This window comes from Lycium barbarum, chromosome 4 (assembly GCF_019175385.1).
Source record: "Lycium barbarum isolate Lr01 chromosome 4, ASM1917538v2, whole genome shotgun sequence".
Taxonomy (NCBI): Eukaryota; Viridiplantae; Streptophyta; class Magnoliopsida; order Solanales; family Solanaceae; genus Lycium; species Lycium barbarum.
Window position 1 is genome coordinate 123245056 of NC_083340.1, and position 16752 is coordinate 123261807.

Consider the following 16752-nt stretch of genomic DNA (forward strand, 5'->3'; position numbering starts at 1 on the left):
TGTGTGTGGCCGTGTAGTGTTGTTGATGGAGAAGGATGAACAAATTTTATTTATTATGTTAATTGTGTTGTTGTGGCCTTGTGATGTAAATGGAAGAATAATAGTTCAAGTTGGCATGAAAATTGGTTGTTAAGTTGTTGTAGGAAATTATGTGATTTTATTATAGTTTTATGTAATTATGGGAATGGAGTTGTTAAGGTGCAAATTGTTGTTGTTGTTGATGAAATTGGAAGATAAAATGTGTTGTGAATGTTTGTGTCGAAGATTGGAGGTTTCGAGTGAAGTGTGATTTTTGGTGGGATTGTTGAATATTTTGTAGAATTGTATGAAATGCTTTTGAATTGTATTTGAATGATCTTGAATTAGTAGTGAATATGTAAGTGTCGATATCGGCTTGAACGTACGTGGTGGAATTGAATGTTGATGACTATGTAAGAAAAGGAGGCTACTAATGTTAGAATGCGTTCTAAATTGATTCTTGATGTTATTGGTATGGTTGTTGGTATTGTTGGTATGGTTGTTGATGAATTTGGCCGAGTTGTATTCTCGGGGATGTTGAATTTACAGGGGAGATGCTGCCGAAATTTCTGTAGACAAGTACTAGTTAGAGTTGAAATTCTAAGTACTTGTAGCTAATGTTTGGTAATTGATAACGTCATTGTAGATCTTGGAGAGCCCGAGACTTGAGTCGGGATTTATTTATCGAGTGATCGGGATTTGTTAGCGAGCGATTGAGGTATGTAAAGCCTACCTTTCTTTCTTTTGGCATGACCTTTATGATATGAACGAATGACATATGTGTGTGCTTCTGAAGAAAATTCTATTCTTAAGAGCCACTAGGATGGCCGACGTCTTTGACCTCCATAAGCTGTTCCATATGGTTTGCTACGCATTTATGATGTTCGAAAGATTCTAGTTGGTATACTTCCGAATGATGTCCGAAAAATATTTGATATGGCTAAAGTTTTGGATACATGTATTTTGATAGGTACATATGATTCTAAAACCCCATTTGATTTGCTCCTTAGCGATAGTTGAAAGTTCCCTAATATGATTGCTACTTGAAATTTCCAAAAAGGAGCTTCTGAAATGCTTTTAGAAAGTTCTGTACTTCAAACGTTTGTAACTTTCGCATACTAACTCCGATTAACCCGAAACTGATTTCTGAGCCTTCGAATGTTGTAAATATATTTGTCCATTGAGTTTTGAAATTTGTTTATGTGTATTATTATGCATATGGTTCCCTCACTACTCCGCTCGTGCATACTACTATGATATCGTTCGCCGGATCCCGGGCCAGTTCTGTGATCGTGCGCACTATGTTATATTCGGTAGTATAATGTGTTACGGTTCCCGAGACCTCGCCATAGGGCCGGGTACCGCTTATATACGGCGTTATGATGTGATATGGCATATGATATGTTCTGGTGTTATGATATGTTATGACGATACGATATGTTCGGGGATTGTACGGAGATATGAAACCTTCTGGAGTATGATGTGTTGTGGCGCCAGCGTCGGAGTGGCGACCACGTTCCCGAGCCCTATGCATGATTTTTACTTGCATTATATATGTATCTTCAGCACAGGTTTTGATATACTAATTCTGTATCCATTTTCTGTACTCCTCACTTCAGTTATGATTCGGATTTCTGTATTTCATGCTTTGCATACTCAGTACATATTTCGTACTGACCCCCTTTCTTCGGGGGCTGCGTTTCATGCCCGCAGGTACAGACGTTCGTTTTGGTGATCCTCCAGTATAGGATACATATTCTGCCACTTGGATTACTCCTTTTGATCTGGAGCTCATATTTTTGGTACATATCTTTTGTTATACATATTCTGTATATATGACTATTGGGTACGGCGGGGCCCTGTCCTGTCATATATTTCTGTTATGGTTCGTAGAGGCCTGTAGACATATATGTGGGTCATGGGTCATGTTTGTTCGATTATGTTATGATTTGTGCCTTAAGTGGTCCCGTTTGCTATTATGGCCAAAACGGCCTATATGTTTGTATATGTATGTGTATCTGGGCGATGTGTATTCCGCCAGCCTTCCAGTTTTGATATGATATATTTGTACGGGTAACCGCTTAAGATGATATCTGTTTTCAGTATCTGTTTAAAGTAATGTATGCTAAATTTGAATAAGTCTTCGATCTGTTGATTTGATAATCGAATGGGTTTGGGGTGTCCAAATAGGGCACCAGTCGCGGCCCACAGGGTTGGGTCGTGACAGCCTAATACCCTAAGATTCTGGGTTTGAACCCCAGCTTTGTAAAATAAAAAATTAAAAAAAAGTTTGCAAGGCAGAGCGTAGGCCTAACTTTGATACGAAACTCTGTCTTGAGATTTTTTTTTTTTTTGACTGAGCCGGGGTTCGGACCCCAAACCTCATGGTATTAGGTGAAGGGCAAAAATTAAAGACCACCAATTTGAGGGGAAAAAAATTAAAGACCAATGCCTCTAAAGGATAATCGTGCAAATGACACTTTAAATAACAAGCCCATTATGCACTTTAAACTGAAGAAATTGGGCTGAGGTGTACATGCCCATCATGCACTTAAAACGGAAGAAATTGGGCAAAAGTGTTCAAATATCCAATTTCAAGACCGTTATTTAAGCTATAGTCGAAGTTGAATATTTTAGGCAAAGCTACACCAAATACCCACTAAAAGAGAAATATTTACCCGAACTTACCCCCTTTAAATTTAATTATATCTACTGTTCATGTGGACCAATTAATTTACCCGAATAGCCCCCTTGATTTCGGCGTCACATTCTTACATTTTGGCTTCAATTTTGCTATCTAGCTATCTTTTAATTTCTTTATCTAGTTGCCTTTTTTTTTCTTTCTTTTTGGTTTTCTTTTCATGTTCTTTTCCTTTTTTGGTTAGGTTATTTTAAGTTTATTTTTTGTTTTTTTTTTCTTTTAAAATTTGTGCCTTTTTCTATTTCTGTCTTTTCTCTTCTTTTGTTCTTTTTAAAGATTTAAAATATAAATAAAAATATTTACTAATTATTTTACATTAACAAAAATGTAATAAAATTAAATAATTATACTACAACAAGTAATAATTAGAAGAAAAAAAACTAAAGTCACTAGTTTATTTATTAAAACCTAAATTGATAGAAACATATTTTTAAAAAGTATCTTTTGCAAATGAAAATAAAACTTATATTTAAAATTGACCCTACTTTTGTAGTTTTTCCAAAATTAAAATTGCTAAAAATTATATAAAAATTAAAATATTAAAATAAAACTCTTTTTGTTGTATTTTTCTTTTATGATTTTTTTTTTCTGTTGAACGAATCAACTTGTCCTCTATAATAACCTGTCAATATATGATATATTCCATGTGAGTATCATACAAGATTCATGATTTTTTTAAGGAATGAATCAGTCCTATCTGATACCCTATCAGTATAATATATACCATGTGCATATTATAGAGAATCAGTCTTTTATGATACCCTATCGGTATATGGTATACTATGTAGGTATCATAAAAGTCCTAGAATTTTCTTTAAAGAAATTGTATCAATCCTTTATGATACCTTGTCAGTATATGATATATGCCATGAGTAGCATAGAGGACTGATAAGTGTTTTTGTGTTGAAGGAAAGAATCAATCCACTATGATATCTTGTTAGTATATGATATATCATGTGGGTATCATTGATGATTGAAGTGTGTTTTTCTTGAAGGAATGAATCTGTCCTCTATGATATTCTATTAGTATATAGTATATGATATATACCATATGGGTATCATAGAGGACAGAGGCATGTTTTTTCTTGAAGAAATGAATAGTCCTCTATGATATCCTGCCAGTATATAATATATACCGTGAGGGCATCATAGACGACTGAGTAATATTGGAATGAACATGTCATCTATGATGCCATTTTAGTATATGATATACCATGTGAGTATCATAGATGATTGAGTTGTGTTTTTCTTGAAGGAATGAACTTGTCCTATATGATACCCTGTTAGTATATAATATATGATAAATACCATGTGAGTATCATAGACGATTATTAAGTTATGTTTTTCTTGGAGAAATGAACATGTCCTCTATGATACCCTGTTAGTATATAACATATGCCGTGTAGGTATCATAGAGGATCGAGGAGTATTTTTCTTGAAGGAATGATGTTGACACCTAATTTTTAACCTCCTACAATTTATTTTGATTACCCAGAGTCTTTGGATATTAAACAAAGTGAAATATGTATTTTTTAGAAGTCAAAATGATTTTATAAAATTATTTAGACAATGTTTTACCATTGTTATTTGATAAAATAATTTATATAATATTATAAATCATTTAGAAATTAATTTACATATTTTTTGCAACAATTATGATATATTTGCTAAATTTGACCAAGAGAATAATTTAAAACAATTATTTTAATTAATTGTTTATATTAATAGAAATTAATTAGCAAGTATTTTACTCTATTGATTCAAAGAATTTGATTAATTAAATGAATTAATCATTTTACCCCTCAATTCTTAGTTTTACATATTCAATTTATTAGAATTTATCATAATTAATTGAGATTAATTCCATAAAATTGTTTATTATCTAGTTAATAGTGGCTACAATTGAAATTATCAATTATTCTTTAATTCTGGCCCTAATTGAAAATCCAATTGGATGGTTCAAGTCAATTAAGGTCATTATTCCAAAACTAGCCCTTGATTGTTTGATTAAGATAAATATGGCCATAATTGGAACGGCCAATTTCATGGTTTAAGTCTAATTAAGGCTATTGGTGTAAAACTAGTCTTTAATTGTTTAATTATGCTGGTTATGGTTGTAATTGAAATAACCTACTTCATGGTTTAGAGTCAATTAAGGCCATATTTGCAATTTGAATCCATTTTGCATAACTTACCGTTTTGTTAATTGTTTAAGTGGTTATTAAAGTTATGTTTTGACGTAATTAAGGGGGTTTATTTAATTATGGTCATTTATTAAACTCGTGTTGACATAGATATGCAGGTATACACAAATATACATGTATATCATGTATATAAGTGTATACCTATACACATGCCCCTTCTTTCCTTTTTAAAACTGGACCAAGCCCAGTCTAAATAAGACCGACCCGACCCAGTTACTAATTAAAGAAGGGGTAATACCCCTCCACTTCTCATTATTCATACCAAATGACCCCTATGTCGTCTCTCTAATAGGGTTGAAAACCCTAGCCGCCTTCACCTTCCCTCCTTCTCTCCGCGTTATCATTTCCTTTTATGGAAAAAATTTCAGGCAAACCATTCTTTTTCCAGGTCTGTGTGACCGTATGAGGCAAAGCATTAAATATGTTACACCTCAGAAAATTTTCCGTTAATGCACAGTGAATAGACTAACGAAGAGTACGAAGTATACGGTATTTCTATAAGTAAGGAATGACATTTGATGACCCTAATTAAGATTTCAAAGACATTCGAGGTAAGAGAAGAAAGTTTGCCAAGAGAAGGCAAGGCATACGATAGGTATCGAAAAGGAATTACAAGTAACAAGTTAACAATGACTTAATGATGCTTTGGATAAGAGCTATAACGTCCCTTAGATTGTTAATGAGGTGATAAGCAAGTGTCAAGAAGGTTCCATAAGGATTGAAGATCAAACGAGTCGACGAGAATGAGTTCGGAAGAATTGGGCATTGTACGGCCCAACACACTGGCCGTATAAATTATACTGGTCGTATGTTTGGCCGTATAATCAGCCCAGATGGCCAGCCTCTGTGGACCAAATCCACTGCCAGACATACGGTCAGTATAATTTATACGGACCGTATATTGGTCCGTAGAAATGGGTCGGGACATATTTGAGTATTATTAATAAGGGTCCAAGTCTTATTTCATATCATTTCCCTTCACTCCCCTTCTCTCTAGAACATCTCTCTACACTTCTCCCACAAGAATTCAAGGGATATTAGTAAACAACTACATCAAACTAAGTGAATCAAGTGTAAGAAACCCATTAAAGTTCATCCAAGACAAGGAATCCAAGTGAAGGTGAAACTAGGGTTTTGGTGCAAGAAGATTATTTTCACTCAAGGCTTATTCTTCCATTATCTAAGATGAGTTTTATGATCATTACATGTTGTTTAAGGTGTTGAAAAGTTGAAACACTTGGATTGTAGAAGGATATAGAAAATGGGTTATGAATGTGGGAATAGTGTCATTTTGAGTAAGTAGTTTGGAGTGAATCATGAATATTGGTATGTTGTGATTGTAAGTATGCTATAAGTGACATTTAAAATATAGGATAAGTATTATATGTGAGAAAACGCTATAGTGAACTATGACCACGATTATGGAGGAATTGAAGTGAAATTGTGAATTGTGGATAATGTAGATGAATGGTGATTGTTGTTTATAATATTGTGAATGTTGTTATGGATGTTTGGGAGTTGATAAGTCAAATGAGGAAAGTTATATAAACAAAGGAAATGCTGTCCAATTTTTTCTAGCATTAGCAAGCACGTTCATATAATCAATTGGCTAATGTTGATGCAAATTCTCTTGAAGGTAGAAACATGAGCGTTGAAGAAGAATAATCAAGCGATATAATTGTTAAACAAAAGAGGTATGTAAGGCTAGTCCCTTCTTTTTAAGGCATGAATCCTATGGCATGAATCCTCCTATTTTTCCATGATTTTCCTACATATCGGAAATTATGAGTCTACGATTATAAAGAGCTTCATACAAGATAAAGAAAAGAGATACGTTACAAGCATGACAATACTGATGATGAATATAAGTCTAGAAGTCCTAAAGCTCATGATATGACATTCCCACTAAGCTACTGATCCTTATATGATTCCTATGATATTATTTTCCCTACCTCTCCATGACTTTCTTACATTCCGGGAACTATGAGTCAGCGTTGATAAAGAGCTTCTTATGAGATAAAGACGATAAATATGTTATGAATATGATAATAATGATAATAAGTCTAAGCCTAATGATTCTAAAGCAAGATGTGAGGTCCATGGAGTTAATGATCCTATTTACGATTCCTTGATGTTGTTCATGGCGTACACTCAACTTAAAATGTTACTCCTTTCAAGGTGAGATATGACGATTATGATCACTCCATAACGTAGTCGGGGGTTCACGACCTTATGTCACCCCGACATAACCATAGATGCCTTCAAGTTCTAATGTATGTTTTGATGATAAATGTATAATGGTGCTAAGTTATGATAAGGTCATGATATGCCTATGAGATGTACAATAATGTTAAGTTTATGATGTGCTCACGATGGTACGATTCCACCGTGCCTAAATGGCCGGACATGTCACCGCAAAGGCGGGCTGCTTGTGATTCCACCGTGCCTAGATGGCCGGACATGTCATCGCAAAGGCGGGCTGCTTGTGATTCCACCGTGCCTAAATGGCCGGACATGTCACCGCAAAGGCGGGCTTCATATGATTCCACCGCGCCTAGAAGGCCGGACATGATCACCACTAGTGGGTGGCATATGATGGTTACCCAGACGCGGGTTAACGATGATATATATATATATATATATATGATACGATGATGTATGCGTTAGGATGATACATGTGCTATGACTATATATATGATAAATTCCTGAAATGTATCCCTCCTTAAAAGTTACGCAGGTTACATCTTCATCTTATGTCTTATGATTTCTCTATTATATCTATTTCATTCATGCCTTACATACTCATTACAATGTTCGTACTGACGTCCGTTTTCTTTGGACGCTGTGTTCATGCCCACAGGTAGACAGAGAGGTGATCCAGACTCGTAGGAGCTATTAGCTGATTTAAGAGCACTCCATTGTCCCGGAGGTGCCATTGACTTATTCTTTTGTGTGTATATATATATATATATATATATATATATATATATATATATATGTATGTATGTATTTTGGGCACGACGAGGTCCTATCCCGTCCCTATGTCTGGCACTCTAGTAGAGGATCGTAGATACGTATGTGTGGGTAGTATGGTCTCACGGTGTCTCCTCGTATGTATGTATATATATATATATATATATTATTTTGATAGCCGGAGGGCTTATGTATATAAGGTAATTATGTTTCCAAATGAAAATAAATGGTTTTCCTACGATTTAAGTAAGAGATTAATGAATGAACGCTTGATCTGTATGATGAGCAACAGAATGAGTGGTGCTCGGTGGTTAGCCCCGGGTACCCGTCATGGCCCCTAGTTGGGTCGTGACAAAAGGCTTCCTCCGTTTCTCACCAAACACCATACAATTCCTCCCATTTCTCTATTTCTTTTACTTTTCTGAGTATTAAACAGTCAAAACTCTATAAAATCTTAGCGGGTTTTGTTTGCACTTGTTTGAATTCGTGAATTTTGATTGGTTCTTGAAGAACCTTATGGATCGATCACTTTTGGGTCAGATCTAACCCTTGACATGTTTGTTTGCCTGAATCTCAGCCCTTGATTGTTGTGTGAGGAATGAATTCTCAAAAATTAGAATTGTCCCACATCGAAGTCAAAATTAGGGTTTGGGGTATTTGGGTTTCTATAAATAGAGCCCCAATTCTTATTGTTTAACGGACCTACGCACTAAATATTAATATATATTCATACATACTTGAAATATCTATGTTTCTGAGCAATTTGCTTCGAAACTTTACGAGTTTGAGTTAGTTTAAAATTTTAAGGTTGTTTGTTATTTGTGTGGGTTTTTGTGATTGAGTTGGGGTTTGAGGAGCACAAAAGATCTCCAAGTTCAAATCTAGATTCAAAGGCTGCACACAAGAAAGGTAATTCCATTTCCCTTTTATCTTCTTAACATCTTTTCTGGTTTTAAGTTATCTGTGGTTGATCATGTGTTGGTTTAGCTTAGGTGGTCCCAGTTAAGTATGTTTTATATGTTAGTTTAGCTTAGTTTGTTTCAGTTAAGCATGTTTTATATATGGTTTAGTTAATTTTAGTTGATTAATATAGTAGTAATGGCATGATTTAGGCACTGTTAACTTAAAATCCTGTTTTAGCATGTGTTTAGCCTAGTCTTTGTTCCTTTTACTATCTGACCATGTGATATAGTCCTATTTATAGTACTGTTAGTTCATTATTGTTTTATATATAGTTCTATGGTGTGATAAAAATGTAAAAAGGACAATAAAACGGGTTTAAGTGCATTAATGTTAAGTGCTTAGCCTGTTGTGGATCATGCTATTTGTTCTGTTAAATTGGATCATGTCTAAGATGTTAAACTACTGTTCCATGTCCTGATTTTGGTTAATGTCTAATAAGAACTGATGCTATATCTATATGTTTAAATTCTGTACACTGAAGATCATGCTTAGCTTTGCCTATTATCTAAATGTAAGTTTGTATGATCCACTGTTATGCTACTGATAAGTGTTGAAATTGACTTTGGATTTAAAAGCCTGCCAAGCATATTGATGTAGTTAAGCTCCTTGTATTTTGGCTATCTTGTTGATTGTTGGTCTACTCATGTATGTTAGGATTTGTCATACTCTGATCTGAATGCATACTGAGCATGTTCATGAATTCCTTTGTTGTGACAACATGACTAGTATATTTAATCCCTCTCTGATGTAGACTGGCATGTAGACTTATATTGGTATTTGAGGCATGTCTATATTTGCTTAAAGTTAAGTTAGAGTCACTTGTGACCTATATTTTTGATAAATTAGCTTGTCTTCCCTGTGATGTGTTATTTGAGTCACATGCTGTTCTCAGAAATATGTTATGGATAGTAGTATAAAACATCTATGTTCATTGGACCTAACTGTGTCTGTTGAGACCAAAATGACATATGCTTGATTTAAAAGATGAACCAGACCTTTGCATGTCCCCTTTTATGACCCTTCTTTCAAACTGTAAGGTATATGCTTTTGGTCTGTAACATACTACTTGACTTAATAAGTGACCAAGACCTTTGTATGCTCTCTTGATAGCTTTATTTCAAACCCCGAGGATTGTGCCATTTGGTTTGTTGCTGTTTTAATGTCACAAGTCTCAGAAATTGTATTTTAAAAGGGTTTAAAGGATTTTGAATCTTGTCTCAATAACTGTGAACTTGTACTAATGATCTATGAACTTATAATAGTGTTTAAAGTCCCATATTGATAAAACATGCTAAATGTGTGATGTATGACCATTTTGCTAAGCTGGAACCTGTTCATGCCTACTTAACAGTACTGTATGGACTAAACGAGTGTATATCCCTGTATAATGTTTGTCTGGACTTATGTGAATGATGGGATTGTCATGTCTTGTTAGTATACTAAAAAGAAATAACAAATGCATGTTCATATGATTACTGCCTATGCATATATTCGATTTACCCATGTCTATTATTAGTTTTTTTTAATCTAGTCTTTTTGTGTGGGACTGAACGTGACTACTTAACTTAGAGCTTGGTATATGGTTTTCAAGTGTTAAAAGACTAAGTTAATTGGAGGTTGGCACTTAGGGTATAGTTGAATATGAGTGTGACTTAACTAGGACCCAAGGAGAAGGGAAGAAGACTTTGAGTTTCTAGCTAACTCAGTCCAAATCTTCTATCTTAGGTTGTTGGGGTTCCCTCATAGGAATCCATGTCCTATGGGACCCTCCAAGTGATTAAAAACAACTATAAATATGTGTATATCATGTATATTGTGAGTCTTTGTCGTGTTTATTATCACTTCCTTGATTTTACTTAACTATATCTAAGTGAAACTTCAAACAATTAGGGTCTTAGCATAGTTCTTTGATTGTTTGCTTTTGTATGATTATACAGTGTATATTCAACTCTATATACACCCAGTGTATATGAGATGGTATGAATATATATGAAGTGTACCACTCTAATTAGTATAGGCTGCTGTTGGGTTTTGTTGACTTATGGGCCTATTTCATTCTTCATTCCTGTTGGGCCTCTGCTACATGTTAAATCTGATACACACTCAGTCCAGTCCGTTTATTTCTGCTGTAATAACTTATTTGGGCCTCAACTTGTTTTTGCATCATTAGGCTAAGGCTTGTTTGTTTTATATCATTTGATTTATGTGTTTGCTTGGTTTGCATATTTTATCTCGTTTAATTATGAAATTATATGTTGTTTAAGTACTTAGATTAGTCACTAATCCTTATCATTTTCCGTGTTTATGTGATTCCCACTCGGGCCATTTGGGTCGTATTCCTGCATAAACCTATTGGGCCAGAGGCCCTACTATCTTATTTCATCGAGTCCGCATGATAAAAAAAGTAAGGGAAACTAATATATTGAAGGATCAACCATGGGTGAAAATGGTGAAGGCCCAACTATGGGTAAAAATAGTAACTGGTGAGCTTAGGTAGGCCCACCAGCCTAACTCCCTTCTTATTTGATTCTTTATATGTAAAAATGTATTTGTAAAACACTTGATGATTATTGGAACCCTGTGGATGTAGAACTTAGGAAATATTTAGTATTCTAGGAGGTTTCCAAATCGTTTTAAAACTTGGACAATAACTACTTTGAAATTGGAACTTAATCCTGATTTTTGAGTTTTAGAAAGGGTTAAGACTACGGCTAATTATGTGAATAAAAACGAGATTTTGATTAAATTTGAAATTGGATAAGGCAAAATGACTTTTCAAAATGATTAGTAACAGTCTTTTGACCTTGGACCCATGTTAAGGAAAAACAATAAGCTGCTCAATGTTGCTTTTAAAATTGAACTGAATTTGGACAAGTTAATTTCAGAAATTTGCATCTTTTTTGTAATACCCAAAGAGCAATTTTGGACTTGAGCTGGTTTGGACAAATTCAAGAACTAAAAACTAAAATCTGGACTTGATAAAATTCTGAGAGCAAAATAAGACTACTTTGAGCCTGGAAGCCCGGAACTTGTTTTGGGACCGAAAAAGCAAAAGAGAACTTGTTGGGCTAGTTTTAAGGGAAGATGGATCTGGGCTGGAATACTTTGACATGTTATGGGATTCAATGATGAAATTGTACTTAAGTAATAAAACTCAGTAGCAATATATATATATAGGAGATATACTCCATATTTTCTATATATGTATAATAAAATCCGTAGGTACTAAACTTATTTTATTAGGACTAAAACAGTAGCGACTCTACTCGGGAGAAATCTTGGGTGTGTCTTAGTCCGGCAATAAAGTGAGTTGAACACTTATGTGAATTTTTTAAACCCAAAACCCCCTTTTCTAAGCGGGCTTTTTGCCAAAATTTCCTTGAAAGTTATGATATGATTAAATGATATTTTGCAGAAACTTAAACATTTTTAAGCAAATAATTACAATAATCACACATTGAAGCTCGTAGGTCAACCGTATTCTACGGATCTTTAATATTATGGTGCGTAAAACCTTCCCTAGGGAATCAACAGAACACTTACCTCGAACTTTGGTCCAAAAAGGATATTTCTCTTGTTTGATAAACCCTTTTAAACCCGATTTTCCTTTAATAAATTAGGTGGCGACTCTAAATTCTAAAATCCAATTAGAGTACCAACAACCTCGTTAGTAGCTTTTATGTGCCTGCGTAAAAGTGAACCGAAATAAATGATACAATCTTTTATGATGTCTATCAGTATATTATATAGACCATGTCGGTATCATAGAGGACTGGATGTTTTTTTAAAGGAATGAATTGATAGTTCTCTATGATACCTTGTCAGTATATGATATACCATGTAGGTATCGTAGAGGACTGAGTAGTAATTTTTTGAAGAAATGATCTAATCTTCCTTGATTGAATTTGGCTTCGCTGCGCCCTGAATCAATCAAAAAGCTTATTGATTTGATTCATCCCATTTCATTTATTTGGGCGAGAGGGAGGCTGTGAGTCACCTGGGCTACGGATTTTTTCCGTTGGTTGATTCTCGAAATCACCTCTTGAAAAAAAGGCCCTCGGGTCCAGACCCACAAATGAATAGGAAGCAAGGCGAGGGTCCTTCATTAAAGGGGGGAAAAGAGGGGTGGGGCTTTGTTCTGGGGGGGGGGGGGGGGGGGAAGGGGCACCTTGCGCAGCCTTAGAAATGAGAGAATTTCAAAAAGTCATTCTCTCCAACCCTTTTTATCTATCTTTAGAAGTAGGGCGAGAGAAAGTCAATATTATATTTGCGTTGGTTTTTCCAACGAAACGTTGCACTTTTCTTCTTTCTCATTCGGAAGGCTCAATCCCACACCCTGACTTCGATGATGGGAACAACCTCCGTACTCCGGCGCTCCACTGAACAACAGTTCTCCGCCTTACTATATTTAGCCTAGCCGCGAGCAATCTACATTTGTGATATCGTATATTTCGCTTCTCCGACATCTTACTGAGTTTCCCTCTCATCTTTTTGCAAAAAGCCGCTCCTCGGCGGTAAAGTCTCATCTTGTTTGTTGGCCGAAGTTACAATAGTAACATTGAATCCTCGAATATGTTCGAAGATCTCAAAATGATCTTCCAGTTCGGGGGAGAATTCACAAAATTCCGTTTCCGTCGAGAATTGAATTGACCTTTCCCTTATTTCGATCGGAGAATCTAACAGAGACATTACTGTGGATATTCTGACCAAAAAATATGACGTTCCATGCCTTCGGAGAGTGCTTTGTCGTGCTAGGTAACTGACATATCCTTTTTTGTCTTTATTTGACCCCAAGAATGGATTGGATCGAAACGACTTTCCTGTTGAAGTCCTTTGTGTCTGTACTAATTTCTAACCGCACGGAATCTCCATAGCCAATTTTCCATTTTTGATAGAAGGTGCTGTCTTTGGTACTACTATTATTTTACACGATCCAGGAACTTCCATAACGTTGGCGTGATTCGGTTTTAGCAACGGATCCTGACGTGATACATCCTCATAATGAAAATAGAGTGGAAACATGAGTTGATCCATAATGAGTATTATATTGAAGTTCTCTTAAAGAAGACCGCCAACTCCTATCCCGAAGATACAAAGCGCCTAGTTCTCTTCTCTTGTGTCGAAGTGTAGTGTAGTGTGGTGTGGTTTTGCCTCACAGAAAGAGTGGGAAATTGGGAGGCTAATTGATTCTTCTACTCTATATGTCAATGGGGAGATCCGATGACAGATTCCATGGATCGAGCGCTTTCCTTTCTCCTACTATTAAAGTCTGGTGGTTAGGTAACCATTGAAAATTGCAGATCGCTTAGCATCGGGGTGATTTACTTCACTGACAAAGACACAGAGGGAGGTCGGCATCAACGATCTCCTCGTTCGAGTCCCCGGACGAAGGTGAGAGGTGGCATGACTTTTGGTTTATATATCAAGATATTCTTCTGTCATTTGCTAGGGATTGAAACGTTTGAATTAGCAGCTTCCTAGCTTTTTGAACTAGTGGTTAATCTCTTTCCTGCCTTGCTAGCTCTCAAACTAGTCGTGTTAATAACAACCTTCTTTCCTTGCTGCTGCTTTTGGACTTGTAGCTAAGTCTAAATCCCCTTGCTCTCTCCTAGCAGCCTTGCCTTAACCGACTGTGCGGGTTGGTTGTCATATTTATCCCTTCATGTCTTTCCTGTTTCTGACTTCCGAGTTGGTGAGTCACTCGCTAGTGTTGTTGCTTTATCCATGGTGGTATTTCCCTAGCCTTATTGCTGCTTGCTGAATTTTTGCATTTTTTAATATGATAAGGGATAAGGAAAGAAGTTCCGTTGGGGCCTCTCTTGGGAGAGTCCCTTCTCTCCTCCACCCGGCTTTCCGCGGTACCAAGCTCACTTCATTAAGTTTTTCTTTATCTTTAATAAATATAGGAGTCTTTCTCGCTACTACCAACTACAACAACTGAAAAAAGGGGCTAACCGACTAAGACTAATAGTTATTCGAAAGACGGTTCTGCAAGAGAGATAGAGGTTCTCAAGAGCGGATCTTCAAGAGCAAAGACCGGAGAACAGTAAGAGCTGATTTGTCTCAATTAGGCTTTTGACGGCGCGAAGAAAGATCTTATTTGAATTTAGGGGATTCCTCTATAAGGAATACGGGAGAAGATCTACAACCTAGCAAACTAGCCTCCTTCTTACTAGCATTTTTCCAGGTCCTCTCGAACCAGAGTGATCAGCAGCTTGATCAGTTTAAGGGGAAGTTTCGCAGGTTTGTGAAGACAGATTCTCGTCACTCAGTTTTCAGAGTTGAGCCAACTGATTCAGTGGTCTCCCTCTCTCCCTATACTTCGAACCAAGACTCTTCTTCAGACTTAGGTTCTCTAGCTTCTATTCTTGGGGTACATAAGGGGGAATGCGCCTTCATTAAACAAAGAAGATGAGTGATTGACATCGAATAAGAGTCCGCATGAGATGAGTGATCAAGTTCTATTATATTAGGGGTCCTCGGGCCTATCCTTTCTTTTTTCTCAAAAAGGTCTGTGGACCCACTAATGATACTCGGGAGAGAACCGACCTACTGGTCTTGATCCCATCCTATATGCACGCTATTTTTTTAGTAACAAGGTAACAAGAAGCAAGTTAAAGCCACAAAAGGGAGACAAGATTCACCGATTAGGTGGCAGCAAGGTTTGTGACTCTTTGATCTATCGGTTGACTCGGTCTTTTTAACATCCTTGATCTTGATTTGTTTCCAGGAGCAGAGATGGAATGAAATAAGCAATCAAGTCTGTCTGGACTTCGATCGAGAAAGCCCTATCCTTGACCTACTTCCATCTTAAAGCATTGAAAGAAAGGCAGGCAGCTTTGCCGAGTTTCAGAGGTGAGGGAGGTCAAAAAAGGAGTTCAACCGTTCCCTAAATATGAAGTTAATGACTTTGAAGGGCCATTATTGAGTCAAGCAACCGAAACCGAGCAAAGAAGTCACATTTGAGCTAATTATAACTAACTCATCCGCTTATATTATACCAAACAAGACCTTTTTGCAGTTTACTCACTAGTGTCATCGCTCACTGGACGAGCCTTTCTATTTGTATCAGTTGAGTACGTCTGCCCAAGACCCAGACAAAAAGCTTTGTACCTTACCACGAAAACTCTGCTATCAATGTCGTCTGGCCCAGTTGCCCTATGTATTACGAGATTAGGCCGATCAGAGAATGCCAATTATTAATTAATAATAACAGAGGTATCGAATCTTTGCTTTAACAACTTTCAAAGTTGCACTAGTATTAGCAGGAGGAGGAGCAGTAGTAGAAAGAATCCCGAATTGAAGGACCGGTCTTAAAGTGAGTGCTAGACTAGCTGGACTCAGACTGATTAATCGCTAACATTCCGGGTTCTCTCGGGACCGGGAGAACTCTCAGTGTTGTACGACATTCAGTAAGAAGTAATCCAAGTTCTATTAGCTCTTCTAACTTGTCTTAGACTCGTCAGTCTATGATGCATTGAGTTGAGAGTCAAAGGACAAAGCAGTAGAAAACCTTCACACTGAAAAAGATTCGAGTGAAAGCCAGTTGCATGAAGTCCATCAACAGTACTTTAGCTTTTTCAATCAATCTTCTTTCTTTTGATTTTATTCTCGGCTGGTTCTGAAGGCTGGTTGATATTACAATACGTCATTAGTTAAGATTCGATCCCCTGGAAGACTAAAAGAATTTCGCTTTCCTGAAAAAAGTAAACTTACGGAAGCATCTATCTCTATCATGCACTTCAATCCGCACATAAGACGATTCCTCTTTCTATACTCAATTACGTAATAGTCCAGCTAGCTCGTCTCTGTCTAGCAGTTTAAGCCTTGGCCCACCAGCTTCTTTTCAATCTAGGAGCTGCATGATAAGAAAGCTCTCGATCTCGGCTAGCT

At 36.3% G+C, this 16752-nt stretch overlaps 1 protein-coding gene across 1 annotated transcript; it reads right to left on the bottom strand.

The window, feature by feature from the left end:
* Positions 1-13026: 13026 nt before the first annotated feature.
* LOC132638556 (large ribosomal subunit protein uL5m) lies at positions 13027-14031 on the bottom strand. The gene is given in 1 exon segment (XM_060355394.1): positions 13027-14031. A coding segment is annotated over 1 exon segment (567 nt). The 5' UTR covers positions 13894-14031; the 3' UTR covers positions 13027-13326.
* Positions 14032-16752: the final 2721 nt, after the last annotated feature.